Source organism: Tursiops truncatus, chromosome 20, assembly GCF_011762595.2.
Source record: "Tursiops truncatus isolate mTurTru1 chromosome 20, mTurTru1.mat.Y, whole genome shotgun sequence".
Lineage (NCBI taxonomy): Eukaryota > Metazoa > Chordata > Mammalia > Artiodactyla > Delphinidae > Tursiops > Tursiops truncatus.
In genome coordinates this window covers 3,721,982-3,735,806 of record NC_047053.1, presented here as the reverse complement: position 1 = coordinate 3,735,806, position 13,825 = coordinate 3,721,982, and the positions used below count along the sequence as shown (strand labels likewise).

General features: G+C 43.1%; 1 protein-coding gene across 2 annotated transcripts in view; it reads left to right on the top strand.

The window, feature by feature from the left end:
* Positions 1–13,825, top strand: part of COX10 (cytochrome c oxidase assembly factor heme A:farnesyltransferase COX10) — a 109,136-nt gene that overhangs the window by 21,063 nt on the left and 74,248 nt on the right. For both annotated transcript variants that reach the window (XM_033848377.2, XM_073797281.1), the window contains exon 4: positions 1,387–1,511. In XM_033848377.2, the coding sequence (XP_033704268.2) occupies positions 1,387–1,511 (125 nt within the window). The remainder of the gene's footprint in view (positions 1–1,386; positions 1,512–13,825) is intronic.

Below are 13,825 nucleotides of genomic sequence, written 5' to 3'. Positions count from 1 at the left end.
GATTTTCTACACTCTTTTAACTTACCATAGATGTTTATAAGTAGTCTACTTTTTAAAAAATAACTTTATTTGTTTATTTTTGGCTGCGTTGGGTCTTCGTTGCTGCATGCAGGCTTTCTCTAGTTGCGGCGAGCGGCGGCTACTCTTCGTTGCAGTGCGCGGGCTTCTCATTGTGGTGGCTTCTCTTGTTGTGGAGCACGGGCTCTAGGCACACGAGCTCAGTAGTTGTGGCTCACGGGCTCTAGAGCACAGGCTCAGTAGTTGTGGCGCACGGGCTTAGCCGCTCCGTGGCATGTGGGATCTTCCCAGGCCAGGGTTCGAACACGTGTCCCCTGTGTTGGCAGGCGGATCCTTAACCACTGAGCCACCAGGGAAGCCCAGTAGTCTACTTTTGGTCTAAGATTCAAGGTCTCAAAATAGAGTCAAGAATTATTTCAACTGATTTACTCTATGGAGAGAAGCAATTTACTGAGTTCCACTTTGAGAGGGAGAACCCTGCTGTCTCTTTTCCTTTGAATTCCCGCATTGACACCATGGACCCTTTGTTCTTCGGGTACTGCTGGGAAGGAGCCTGGGTGTTGAGAACTCTTCTCCCAGTCCTGGCTTGTCGCCACACATGGGGTGACACGTGAGGAGCCACTGAACCCATGTTCAGGGCTGCTGAGTTGTGCAAAACAAGATGACTGATCCTAGAACACAGCCTGTTGTAAGGCTTAGCGGTTGATGTTGTGATGTCTGGAAAGAGTGACAAGCCTCCGCAAAGGAGGATGCTGCTTGAGTTTTGCGCATCTCTTGCTAGGTAGGTATGGCCAGGGCTCCTGCCTCCACGGGCTTATATTCCATGGAGGCGCTGGAGTGTGACAAGTACCAGGAGGGAAATTGAAGGGTGATGTACCTGGGGAGAGCCTCCCGCACGTGAGATGGTCAGGGAAGTTCTCCCTAAGACGTGATATTTAAGACAAGATCTGAAGGACGAGAAGGATCCAGTTATGGGAAGAGGCAGAGGGAACAAAAAGTACAAGGACCTTGAGGCAAAAAAGAGCCTGACCTGCTCAGAACAATGCCTCATGTCCAGCACGGTACCGATTGTGGGTTAGGTGTGCAGTAAATGTTTGTCGAGTGAATAAGTGAATGACTGGATCTGAAATACCTATCTTATTTTTCACTTTTGAGTGTAATGGAGTTAAAGGAAAATTGACGTTTTTCTATAGTGAACACATATAGTTTTTATAATCAGAAAAATGTTTTGTAAAACTTTTTTTTTAATGAAAGATCAGCCTACAGGTCATGTTGTTGTAGTGGATTGTTTCACATGGAGGGGGCTTGCTTGGCCGTTACCGTCTGGCCCTGCGTGGTGACGAGCTCTGCTCTGTTTCTGTGTTGCAGCCCTTGTGGTCAGCACCACCTCAGCCGGATTTGCCTTGGCCCCAGCACCTTTTGACTGGCCCTGCTTCCTGCTGACTTTTGTCGGAACTGGCCTGGCTTCCTGCGCTGCCAACTCCATCAATCAGGTCAGTGTGTCACCTTTCAGCTGGATCACGATTTTGTTACTTCTTAGATGATGATATTGTCACATAAAAAAAAAAAAACCTTCCAGGCTTGCACCTGTAACTGGGAAGGTCCTGTGAACCTGTGTCCTACAAGGTCTGGGACACAGAATCAATTTGTCTTTTCTATTGAGGCGAAAGGTTTTCACATATTTTCAGGGGAGAGAGTGTTAGAGTATCTGCCTCAAATGACCAGGATTCGGGGTTAGGAAGTGTTTTAGGGCCGTCAGACTTTCTCCTCTTACCCACTTCAGGTACATTCCCCTGCGCTTACATTATTATGTGCTGTTCTTTCTTTGGTTTGACTTGTTTGCGTTTTAAACCACCACTATGCAAAACAGTGTATTTTAAACAAGCATATCCAGCTTAAAAAAAAAATCAAAAATTCAGTATTCAGTAAACTTGGTGTGTGGAGTCAGAATATATCAAAAAATTAATTAGCACATTATTTTTAATGCATCTTCCCCTCCCTATTATGTATTATTTTAAACATCAAAGTGATTCTCTAAAATAGTTTTTTCCCTCCGCCTGGTCATTGTGGGGTGCCCCAGCCTTGTGGCTTTCTCATAAGATGCTGTGGTGGAAAAGTCTTGGCTAAAATGTAAGGAAAGTCATTTTCATCACCAGAACACCCAAGAGGAGTTGGCACGGTTTTAAAACTGGCGTCCAAGTTACCAGCAGGAAAACAGCTTGGCTGAGTGCATGCGTGAGTCGGTAGTCTGAAAAACATGAGTGTTTTCATTCGGTGATGCCGAACATCATTGTGGTGTTTACAATGTGTTACCAGCTTTTTGGAGAAGGATCCATCTATTTCAAATGAAGTTAATTTTCTGTTACAATTTTAAGCATCAAAACAGTCTTACAGTGAGGTTCAGACAGCCCTGCTCCTTTGTCCCTCCTGTAAACCATGATGCCATCTCTTCCAAGTTGCTCCTACCCTTTGCTGCCCTCCCATATTCCCTGGCTAAGAGAACGGTCATGGTTTCACAATGAACATGTTTTTAATGAAAATTGGAATAAAAAGCAAGCCAAGGATGAAAGCAATCCATAAAATTCAGCGACTGGAAGATAAAATGTTATATAGATGGCTTTGACTGATCGAATCTTGTAAAACGAGAGACCAAAAGGAAGAAGCTGAATAAATTCAATTAGAATGAATTAACAAGTTGAAAGATAAGAATTATCAGAAAATTATCATCACAGCTCTTGGCTATTTGACGTAACGGATACTGTTGTAATAAGCTGTATTGGGGATTATTTTACTTATGTTACACATATATGAATTTTTTTAATAAAGGTCAAGAGTGTATGTCAGTAAGTGCATTTCTACAGGATGAATTTTAACAGTGATTCCATTTTATGGGTGTGCCACAACTTTCCCAGCCAATCCTCTACGGTTGCAACTTTTTGCTTCTACAAGTAATGCCACACGCACCTCTGTTTTTAAAGGACAAAATACTGGAAGTGAAATTGCTGAGAGAAAGGCTACCAGCCAAAGCATTTATGAAAATGATTTAATGCTGGAAAGTATGATCTTAGCAGAATAATTAATTTCTAATATTCATACAATGCTTTAGAGTTTACAAAGCGTATTTACATAAATTATTACTTAAGCCGCACAACCCTGTGGGGTAGGTGGCATTATTTCCATTTCTGTTTGTAAAACGTTTTGTTTTGCCGTTGAATTATTCTTTTTAAAAGCAACATTTAAAATTATGATGAAAATAAAGTGTTTATTGCACATCAGTGAGAAACTGTAAGTAAAAATAACAGTAACATTTTTTATTTTATGTCCCCTTGTGCCAGGCACTGTTTTGTGTGAGTCACAGCAGAGAAAAAGCAAAAATCCCTGCCCTCGTATCTTGCATCCCAGCACCCAAATAGATCCACTGCTCTAGTAGCTTGTATCCCAGCACCCAAATAGATCCACCACTTACCATTGTGATTTGTGTTATTACTGTGCAGACTTTTTTCACGCACATACCTTCATATTAATTTCTCACAGAAATGATATATATATAATATGTATATTTTCTATATATTTTTTCTTTTAAGTAGTATGTCATGAATGTCTTTCCATGTCGATATTTGCTATATAGCATGATTTTAAGAGTCCTATATAGATATACCATGATTTGTTTAATTGGTTTCTCCTTATTTGACATTTTAGGGATTTTCAATTTTTGCCCAAATAAATAATGCTGAGCTGAAATTCTTGTAGCTGAATCTTTGAACATGTCCACAACTATTTCTTTAGGTAGATTCCTGGAATTGTGCCCCTGTATTAAAAGATACATAGTTTTCAAAATAAAAAGTTAAAATTAAAAAAGATATGTATTTTAAGTACAGCTTAATTTCTTCCCTGAAGGTCTTTTTTTGTTTGTTTGCTTCAAATCAACTTACGCTTCCACTTGGCAGTGTGTGACAGCTCATCACTGACGCTGCGTATTGGAAAATCTATGCTGGGTTTATAGGTGACCTTAGATGTGTCCTTTTAATTCAAAGTGTTTTGATTCCTCAGGAGGTAGAGTGGTTTTTTATTTGGGGAGACTGTTTAAATGCTTATTTGCCATTTCTGTTTGCCCATTTTGCTGTCCGATGCTTGCCTTTGTTTAAGAAGTCTCGAAGTACGTAGATTGGATTAACTTTTTCTCACGTAAGGTCGGAATATTTTCTGCAGTTTTTTGGGGTTGTTTTTGAAGTGCAGATGTTTCATATGTTTATACAGTCAGATCTTTTAATTTTTAATACAGGGTTTCTTAGTCTTGGCCCTCTTGACTGTTTGGGCTGGAAAACGTTGTCCTGTGCATCCTGGGGTGTTTCCCATGGTCCCTGGTCTTTGCCCACTGGATGCTGTTAGCACCAACCCCCTAGTTGTGACGCCTGAAAATGTCTTCAGACGTTGCCAAATGTTGCTTGGGGACTTGGTTGAGAACTACGGCTTTGATGATTTCTACTTTTGGTTTCACTCTAGATCCTGGCTACAGCTCCTGCCTCGGGCAGTCTCTGGCTCACCTTTCTTCTTACGTAACTGCCCACTGATGGCTGGGGTGACCACGTGGCCTGGTTTACGCTGGTGTTCCTTGTGTAATTATTAACAACGCCCCTTTTAACTCAGTTTAGACAAGAAATCCTATGTCTCTCTCTTCATAGCCCACCTGCGCCTTCCATCTTTCACTATAAGTGTGGTGTGGTAAAAGCATCTTTGTATCAAATGATTTGGGCTTGGGTTCTGGCTTTCCTACTCCCAAGTGCACTGATTGGACCCGGGTCAACTGGCTTGCCTCACCTTCACCCTCTCTGTAGTTACGTGTTGGATCTACTGTCAGGCTGATTGTGGTGCTGTGTGTGCGCCTGCAAATAAGACCAAGAATATTTTCCTCCATTATTACTCTGCTGTTGGTAGATTGTTCAGGAAGTTTGGTGACTCGTTTTGTGTTGGATCTCTTTAGTTTTTATAATATCCCTGGCATACTGAAAACTACGGTTGCCATTTACTTTCAGGGTAACTGGCTCTGTTGATGGGCAGCCTGATGATTCGAAATGTCTTCCTCCTATTGAGCCAAAGTCGGCCTCCTTATCCCTCCAAACTATGGGTCATTGCGCTCCTGTCTGTGACAGTTCAGTGTCCCTTCTTCCTTGTGACCGTGCTCCCAGTCTATCACTTCCTAACTGTGGTTAATAGGCTCTTGTGGTGTTGCAGTGAAATTATTCATCTGTAGCTCATCCCTAGGGAACGCTGAACTCCTTGAGACCAGTGATTATGATTTACTGATCTTGTCTGACCATCACCTCTTCCCACAGCATATAGCTGGCCAGGAGGGTGAAATTCCAAAGAAAGTCATACTGGGAAAAAAAGGAATATTTATGGGGGAAGCCGGGGAAAGTAGTAAGAGATTTCCATAACAGTAGTCGCAGCTGACACTTATTTCGCACTTAACCAGATGCCAAGTAAGGTTCTAAGCATTTTGTAAGTATTAGCTTGTTTGTTTAAATCTACGTTCATGGGATTTCAAAAAATGGCTCCTTTGAAAGATGAAATAAATGATGAATGAATTCATAACCTAGACTTAGCTCTGAGAAGAACTATTGATGTTCTCAGAGACTTTATTTTGGAGAAAATGACAAGAAAGGCACAAAACGTAAGTAGAGTTTCAGATCTGAGAGGTTATAATTAGAGAGGTAAAGGAGATAAGGTCATGTTATCTTTGGGATCTAGTGTATCAGAGTGTTGAATTTTTATGAAAGGAAATGAAAGAGATCAAGAGGTGTGAATAAAATAGGGTCAAGAAGAGACCTGTTTTTTGTTTGATACTGACAGTACTTGAGAGACTTTTCATGGCTGAAGTAAGGTAAAAAGGAAGAGCTTTGGATAAAGAGCTCTGAATTTTAGGGTGGGTAGGGCAAAAGAAAATTCACAGCCTTTTAAACTGTGAGACGAGAGACAGATAAAGATTTTCCTGTTTTCTCAGTGAATATGAGATGAATATCTAAAGCATCTTTCTCTGTTTTCCCTTTCTCTGATGTTTTTTTTGTTTTGACTCTGCAGTCTGCCTTGAGCAATAGGAGTTGACTTCATCTTCCATGTTGAACAGAAGTGGTTAGGAAACTCGGTGTTGTATTCTGGGGGAGGAAGGCTGATGTCAGCGAACACTGGCGATGTGATGTATAGAACGTATTGTCTGTGTAAGAAAAATCAATAAGAGAAAAGTATTTTTCTTCTGAATGTTGTGATTTGTTTGACGTCGATGTTTTAACTGGTGGGCAACTTGCGTTCACTCCGAGGCTTCTGCAGTCCGCAACTTGTGGCTTAGTCAGATGACTCAGATTAGCTACTGCGCTAGATCAGTTTTGCAGAGTCTTCGAATAGCATGTGGGAAAAAGTCTCCAACTAAATATGTTTTTTATATAAGGCAAATAATGAGCATTACTGAGCAATGTCAGAAAGAAAATGCGTTTTCAATGCAGTCTCTTTCCCTGCATTGATATAACCCCAAATAGTTCCTAAATTACATTTGATTCCTTACTCCAGCATGATCCGTCTAAGTAGAGTGAGTTTGGCATTGGAATTCATAACCGCATAACTCTAGGTGAAGTTTGGCCAGCAAATGTAGAGATGACGATAATTTGAACATATATTCGTAGACAGTATTTTATAATTTACATGCCACCTTAACTGACCATTATTTTGTTTGCTTCTTACAACAACTCTGAGGTGGCATCGTCCCAGTGCTGTAGAAGAAAAAACTTGATCACACATCTGAACCTGGTCAAATTGAGAGCAGAATCTGTGGGCCGTGGGCCCCTAGTTCACTGCTTCTTCCCCTCGCTTGAAATGTGTTAGTCCGGGCACCACTCGGAATAGGGCTGTTCCCACTGACTGAGTCACCTTCCCTCAGCTGACTGGCATCCTTGCTGCGGAGCCCTGGAGGTGAAGGAGCCGTCATGGGCCGGCAGTGTCTCTGTCTCTAGTGAGACAGGGAGGATTTGAAGCACTTACGCCCTGTAGAAGCCAAGTGCTCCATTAATGTTAGATGTTATTATTGTTATTGATATAAAAGTGTGGTCTGTTTCTGGCCCACTTTCAGAATCTGGTTACCGTCCAGTTATCTCCAGTTAGGGTCATAATGTAGAGAATGGGATATTTTCCTCAGTGTACTAAGAGCCTTGGGTTAGCCCTGCAAACTGTAATATATGCATGTGCGTGAATATGCGTATATATTTATTTCAAGCGTGTAACACCTGCACGTGGTATTGGAATATGTGGGGACTTGGGCTCAGCAGGCATTATTCGTCCTCTGCCACTTCATAGCCGTGTGGAGTTGTGTAGTCAGTGCTGGTAAATCTAAGAAATACTGGTGAAAAAGGCTGATAAATCGCAAAAGCAGGAATTTAATTGAGACATAATGGAATTAATGGAAGTGATACTAATGTAGGTTTTTGGAGTTGTGGTTCTTGGCTTGTGTCTCTGGGCAGCGGGTTGTGATTGACTGTGATGTGGGAGGTTTAGAAACTTGCTTCCTGCCTGGATGGCTCCCTGTCTTCTGAACCCAGCAGGAGTCAGGCTGAGTTTTTCCCAAATTATCTTTCTTTTCTTTTCTCTTTTCCCCAAGTCTTCAGTTATGTTTTGCCTTTCCTGATAGCTTGTTCATCTGAATCCCTTCAGCTTGTTTGTTCTCTGCTCGGAGCCAGCCTCCCTGCCCCGCTGTTTTCTAGGTGAGGTTGACTCTTGGTTGACTGATGACACTGATGTCAAACTTGACCATGAGGACTGACCCTGGGAAGCCATCTCATACTCACACTCTCTTTGTCTTAGTCGCTGCTCTTAGTGTTTAACACGTGAAAAATTTCAATGTTTTAGTATTTTCACTTTAAAATCGGAGTCATTTGATGACTCTGAATTCCATACTGAACTTCCAGACACTTGAATAAGAATAGGAATCAGGCTGTCGGCGATGGACAGTGGAACAGATCTGTTAGACCTGTGCTCTTGAATGCAAACCGACTTTTGAGGATCCTTTGTTTGTTGCTATTTCTAACCAGTTAAGGAGCTCCATACTGCTTTAGGCAAGGTATTAGACCTTTAAAATTTGTATGTAAGTAATTAAGTAAATCCTAAAATTTACATTTTCACGACCACCCAGTCCTGTCTTATCGATTTTCCAAGAAGTTTTAGAAAATATTGTTTGGTAAGAAGGGGAAATTACTTACCTGTGTGATTAATCTTAAGGAAAATTTCACTCTGGCATTTCCTTCAGATCCTATGCCAGATTTCTCTTGGAAGCAGTGATCACAGGGGGAACAAAGAAATTCTAAAGGATTTGAATGATGGAGTGTAAAGATAGGATGAAACAAAAGAGAAAATTGGGTAGTTAATAAGATTTATGTATGCTTGTAATATAGAGTATCCTTATACCTGAAAATATACTGTGTAACCTTAAAATACTAAGAAAATGCGCAGTTTTAGCTTTTATTCCAACGGAGATTTCTTTAATCCTAGAAGATATTTACCTGCTAGCTTATAAAAAAGAAAACTACGGCTGAAATAAAAGTCTAGTGTATTATCCTAACATTTTCATTAATATATCTGAGTAAAATTACGTTATTCTGATACCACTTTTAGCAAAAATATGGTTGATGATCTAGAAAATTGCTACTGTTCATATTGCTGTTATTAGGTGAACTAATACGAAGGATTAAACGGTGCTGTGTATAATTTCCTTAAACAGCTTGCTCAAGATACGTGACTAAAGATCTCTCTCCTAAAGCTAATGCTGTCAACTCCTAATTTAAAATAATGGGGATTAAACAAGACGTGGGATGTTAAGAATTTAAAAATATCTTAAGACCAGATTCTCAGTTCTTATCAGAGTATTCAGGGATTTTGTAAATTAGGGTATTAGTAAAGGACACTTTTGACTGAGCCTGGATTCCCTCCTTGATTTTCACTTGCTCTTGAGTAAATGACGGAATGGCAAAATAGCTTATTTAAATAAGCATGCAGTTAACCTGGAACAATTAGACAGTCCCCGGATTCAAAGTCTAACATGTTTTCGCAGAAGAAGAAAAATCGTTCTTAAGTTTTTCAGCAGAGAGATATTTAGCCATCCCAAATGCCTCTGGCTTAAGTAAAGTCAGGTCGCATTAAAAAATGATGCTTTCCGTAAGTATGTGGTGAACAATCAGGCCTCAGGACTTTGCTTTAATGCCTTTGAAAGTCAGGAAGATGTGACTGAGCTGGCTTTCACTCGCGCAGAGTTTTGTTTGTTCTGCTGAGTTCAAGTCCAAATCGCCGAGGCGGGGAGGGGGGAGGCTGTTGGAGTCTCCCCGGCATCCCCCGCCTGTTGGAGAGAGGCTCTGATTTGCCCGTGACCAAAAAAGCAGGGTGCCGTTACTTAGTAGGAAATGCTAGTACCAGGTGGTCGTCTCTTCCTGAAAGTCATTTTCGGGAAGGATCCTCGCACGTTCATCGGCTCCTTTTGCCAGTGATCAAAAGGTCAGTCCCTGCTCTGAAGTAGCACCTAGCCTGGTAGGGAAGACAGTTGTGTAAATAAGTACAGTGGAATAATAAAGCACACTAGTATAGGCGAAGAATACAGGCACTGTACAGGGAAGGGGCCGGGAGTGGGCATTGCCCCCTCTGGAGGGCAGGAGAGCTTCCCCAAGAAGGGACCAGAGCCTCCAAAGGTCGGGTGGGTGTTTACCAGCTAGATGCGTGTGAGAGGGGAACTTTCCAGGCAGAGAGAAGGTCATGAGTAAAGACCCGGAGACTGAGGCCCCGGTTGGGGCTGTGCTGTGAGATTCGGCCGAAGGACTCAGCAGGGGTGGGGCATCGCAGCTGGCCTGCCATGCTCAAGCATCCGGACTACCCTGTAGGTGCTGGGCAACCATGGTGGGTGGTCATAAAGCCATCACACCTGTAACGGCTCTCAAGCACTCTAAGGGTGGAGAAGAAGGCGCTGACTTTGACCCACGGACACTGCGTGGTCCGTTTCCTCTCCAGCCCCACCTCCTTCCACGTCCCCGTCTTAGACCATGGAGTCTGCCGGGATCACAGCTGAAGTGTCATTCATTCAGCAGACGCTTCCTGCAGGCCTGTGTCCTGCCAGGCACTGTGCTTGGTGCTGGCAGCAGGAAGGTCGCTCGTCTGTTGGAGTTTAAGTGGAAAAGCAAAAGGTGGGCGATAAATATTTTAACAAGAAAACACCAGGCAGGGACGAGGACGCGATGAACATAGAAGCAGGCAGTGCAGCAGCGTCAGGTCCCCACCTGCATCACCTGGGCAGCGTGCCTTCATGGCGCTTTTCACGATTGTAAGGATGCGTTTGGATGATTGATTGATTGTAAGCTCAGCGCGGGCAGTGATCTTGTCTGTTTCTCTGGCGCAAGGGAGCCACTCACAGAGGCCAGGAAGGCTGAGGGTCGAGCCCAGGCTCACTGACCAGGCTGCTGGTGGAGGTTCGGTATCTGCCACCCGTGAGCCCTGTGACTCGGGCGGTTGACCGAACCTGTCTCAGCAGAGGACGTTGTTGAGAAAGTAAATGACGCAGTTAGTTCTTAGAGAGGGGCCCGGTACTTAGAAGGCAGGCAGGCAATGTTAATTATTATGACTTCTTATTAACAGGAATTTATTGACTGAGGAAAGGAGATGGGGAGATTTTCTTTCTATAAAAATTGATTCAGCTTTTCTGGGACACCAAGCTTGAGGACAGACCGGTTCAGATAACAAGTAGAGCTCATGAGAGCTTGAAGGGGCGTCGTTAGGAGAGATGCCAAGTTAGAGGACTTGATCGTTAATTTGATGTCCTAGTGCAGAAAAGAAAGGTGTGTACACACCTGGTAGATTTCTGACACGGGGGAGTGGGTGGATAGAGTGCCATCCACCCATGATGCACAGGTGGGGAACACAGAAGAAGGAGCAGGTCTTGGCAAAGAAATAATAATGCAGTCTGGATTTGGCGGCGTGGAGTTGGGGGGAGAGGGGTGGCGGGTAATGTTTGCCGCGCTTTTGGCGTCTCCAGGTGGAGATGGGTAGGGCCAGCATCCGAGCAGGAGACAGAGACAACGAAAATGTGGAGAGCTGGTACCAGAAAACTGGCGGTGGGCATCCAGGTGAGAGTGAATGGGGGCTGGGGGCAGAGGGCAGCCTGGACTTGAGGACAGTAGAGAGGCTGCACTCTGTGGGCTGGGACTGGTGTGAACATTTTGGGTGTTTCCTGTGATGGGAAAATAAAGATCTTGGACAAACAGAGGGAAGTTATGTCAGAGGCGTGTGGATGGATCGACTCAGAGTAAAACCCCAAGTCCCCCCGCCTGGGTGCTGCTCTCCTCCCTCTGGCAGCCTTGCTCATCCAGCTCCAGCCACGCGGCTTCTTTGCCCTCACCCCAGCCCGTCAGTAACGCTCCTGGCGAGAGTCTGGGGGTCTTCGTGCCCACTGCCTCCTCACAGGTGTCCACGTGGCTTCGCTCCAGCTTCCGCTCAGGTTTCTCCGGCCCTGAGCCAAGGGCAGGCCCACACTCTGCACTCCTGTCCCTCTCCTCTGACCTTTGTTTTATCTATTGCTCTTCCCCCAGGGCCTAGAAAACGGTCCAACACATAGTAGGAGCTCAGCGTGTGAATGAGTCAGTGATGACTGTTGCTTATCGTTTGGTGGGAGAAATGGATGTCAATCAAAAAATGACACAGATAAATGTAAAATCCCAACTGTGGTGAGTGGTTGAGGCATTCAGGGCACACAGAGGGGATGCCTAACCCGTCCGTGAGGAAGACAGTCAGTGCGTTGATGCTGAAGAAGCAAACTGGAAACCTGTGCTTGGCCTCGTCATCCACCCCGGTCTTCCTGTGGATTGCGTCTTGGGGTGAGGAGGGACTTACCTGGGGGCAGATACAGCCGTGCACCCCCCAGCCCCTTAGGCTACCTAGTTCCTGGGACTATAATTGTGTTTGTAGGAAACAGTCTTGCTGGAAAGTGATTATAGACAAGCCTAAGAAGTGAGATTTTTTTTTTTTTAACCTTTTCCGTGATCACAGGGAATTCGTCTCAGTTACCCACAGTGATTTTTTCCACTTCAGAGACAAATGCTTTGGTGTCTCTTCCTTCCATGTTTTATTTGCCATTTCAGGGCTGTGTGGTGGCCTTGATGAACTGAAGGGTGAGTGCCCTGACCAGGGAGCAGCTGCTGTGCTCAGCCCAGATCAATGCAGAACCCGTGCAGCTGGAACCTCCGGTTTTTCAATACAAGCTAGACACTTGGGTTTTCCTGTGAAATTTCCTGAGTTTTCAGTGTGAAGTGTTGGCTCAATTTTTTGAAACCCTGTGTATTCCAAACAAAACCTGTCAGTGGATTGAATTTTCCTTGAGGACTCCACCCCCAAGTCTAGCCTTTGAAATAGGACACACAATTTATATATTATCATTTACCAAAATTTTTTTAAGAAGAAGAAAGCATAGAAAAATCTTCCTTCTGAAAACAGAATTTTCACAACTAAATGGTGGAATGTACTTTTCTCCCCTTATTTTCATCATGCCAAGAAAAGTGAAGCACAAAATATCTCAGTGAGTTAGATAGAATCAAGCCGGTGAATCTCAGGCTGGAGATGAAGCGGCTGCCTTTCTTGGACACGTGTGTCTTCGCGAGCTGTGCCATAGAAGAGCTCGTTATTTCCAAATTTAAGAAAGGGGGTATGGCACTGTGGTAGCATACAAAAGGGAAAGCCAAGGAGGGCCAACTGAAAATTGCTTCAAGAAACACCTGGAAATTTCAAATGTGTTTACAATTATTTTATCACCGATGGTGACGGGGTTACATTTCAGAAAGTGCCGTTAATTGTAATGGAGTAACAGACAGCTCTCTGTGCAATTTAAGTCCGTTGAGTATCAGCACCTTCAAAGACAATAAAAATTCCAGCCTGCATTTATCTATCCCCCTGTGAGGAGTTACTACAATGGATATTGTATCATTCCATGTGAAATTCTTTGCCTTAATCGTCTCTCATTTATTTGCAGTTGTCTGAGGTCAGTTTTCCATTTTGCAGTTGTCAAACAGCTGTCAAATTAAAAGACCAGATCCTGTGTTAATTTACATTTCGTGCCATTCCATATTAGTACATTTCTTGGCTCAAGTATTTAAATAGTTATCCACATGTCTTAATCATCCTTTCCCTCATTAGCCCATGTTTTCCCCCACAAATGTCCACATACAAATTAAGTATGATACTCTAAATATCTTTATTACTTTCTAAACATAGCTTTAAACAATTTGCGTGAACTTTTAACAAAATCACTTGAATTAACCAGTTAATCCGCCGTTGCTTTTGCAAGAAGAGAAAGTCAAATCAATGTAAACATGTCATTTTCTTACTTTCGTTGTCATGCTTGTTTGCATGCTTACTTTTATAATTTCTGTCAGATTGAAGCCTAAATAGTCACTGAATGTAGAATTCTTAATTTGCTTTCTAAATGTCTGCGTAGGAGAGTGTAACAGTAAAAAATTCAGCGTCCATTTTTAAAGTTCATTGATCAAAGACGTGTTTCTGGATATGCCACTGATGTTTTACAACAAAGTGTCTCAAGCTGCCAGCAAGTGACATTAACACTGTAATCCTCTGTAAAGAGGTGTTAAAAGATAAACTGAGGCATCTTAAATTTTTCAAGTTTCTTCGAGCAAAAATTGGTCCAGGCTGGGCAGCACCAAACCAGAAGTGGTTAGGGGTGCTCCCAAGACAGGAGCCAAGGAAAAGGCTTTTCCTAGAGAGGAGGCTAGCGAAGCCAGGAAAT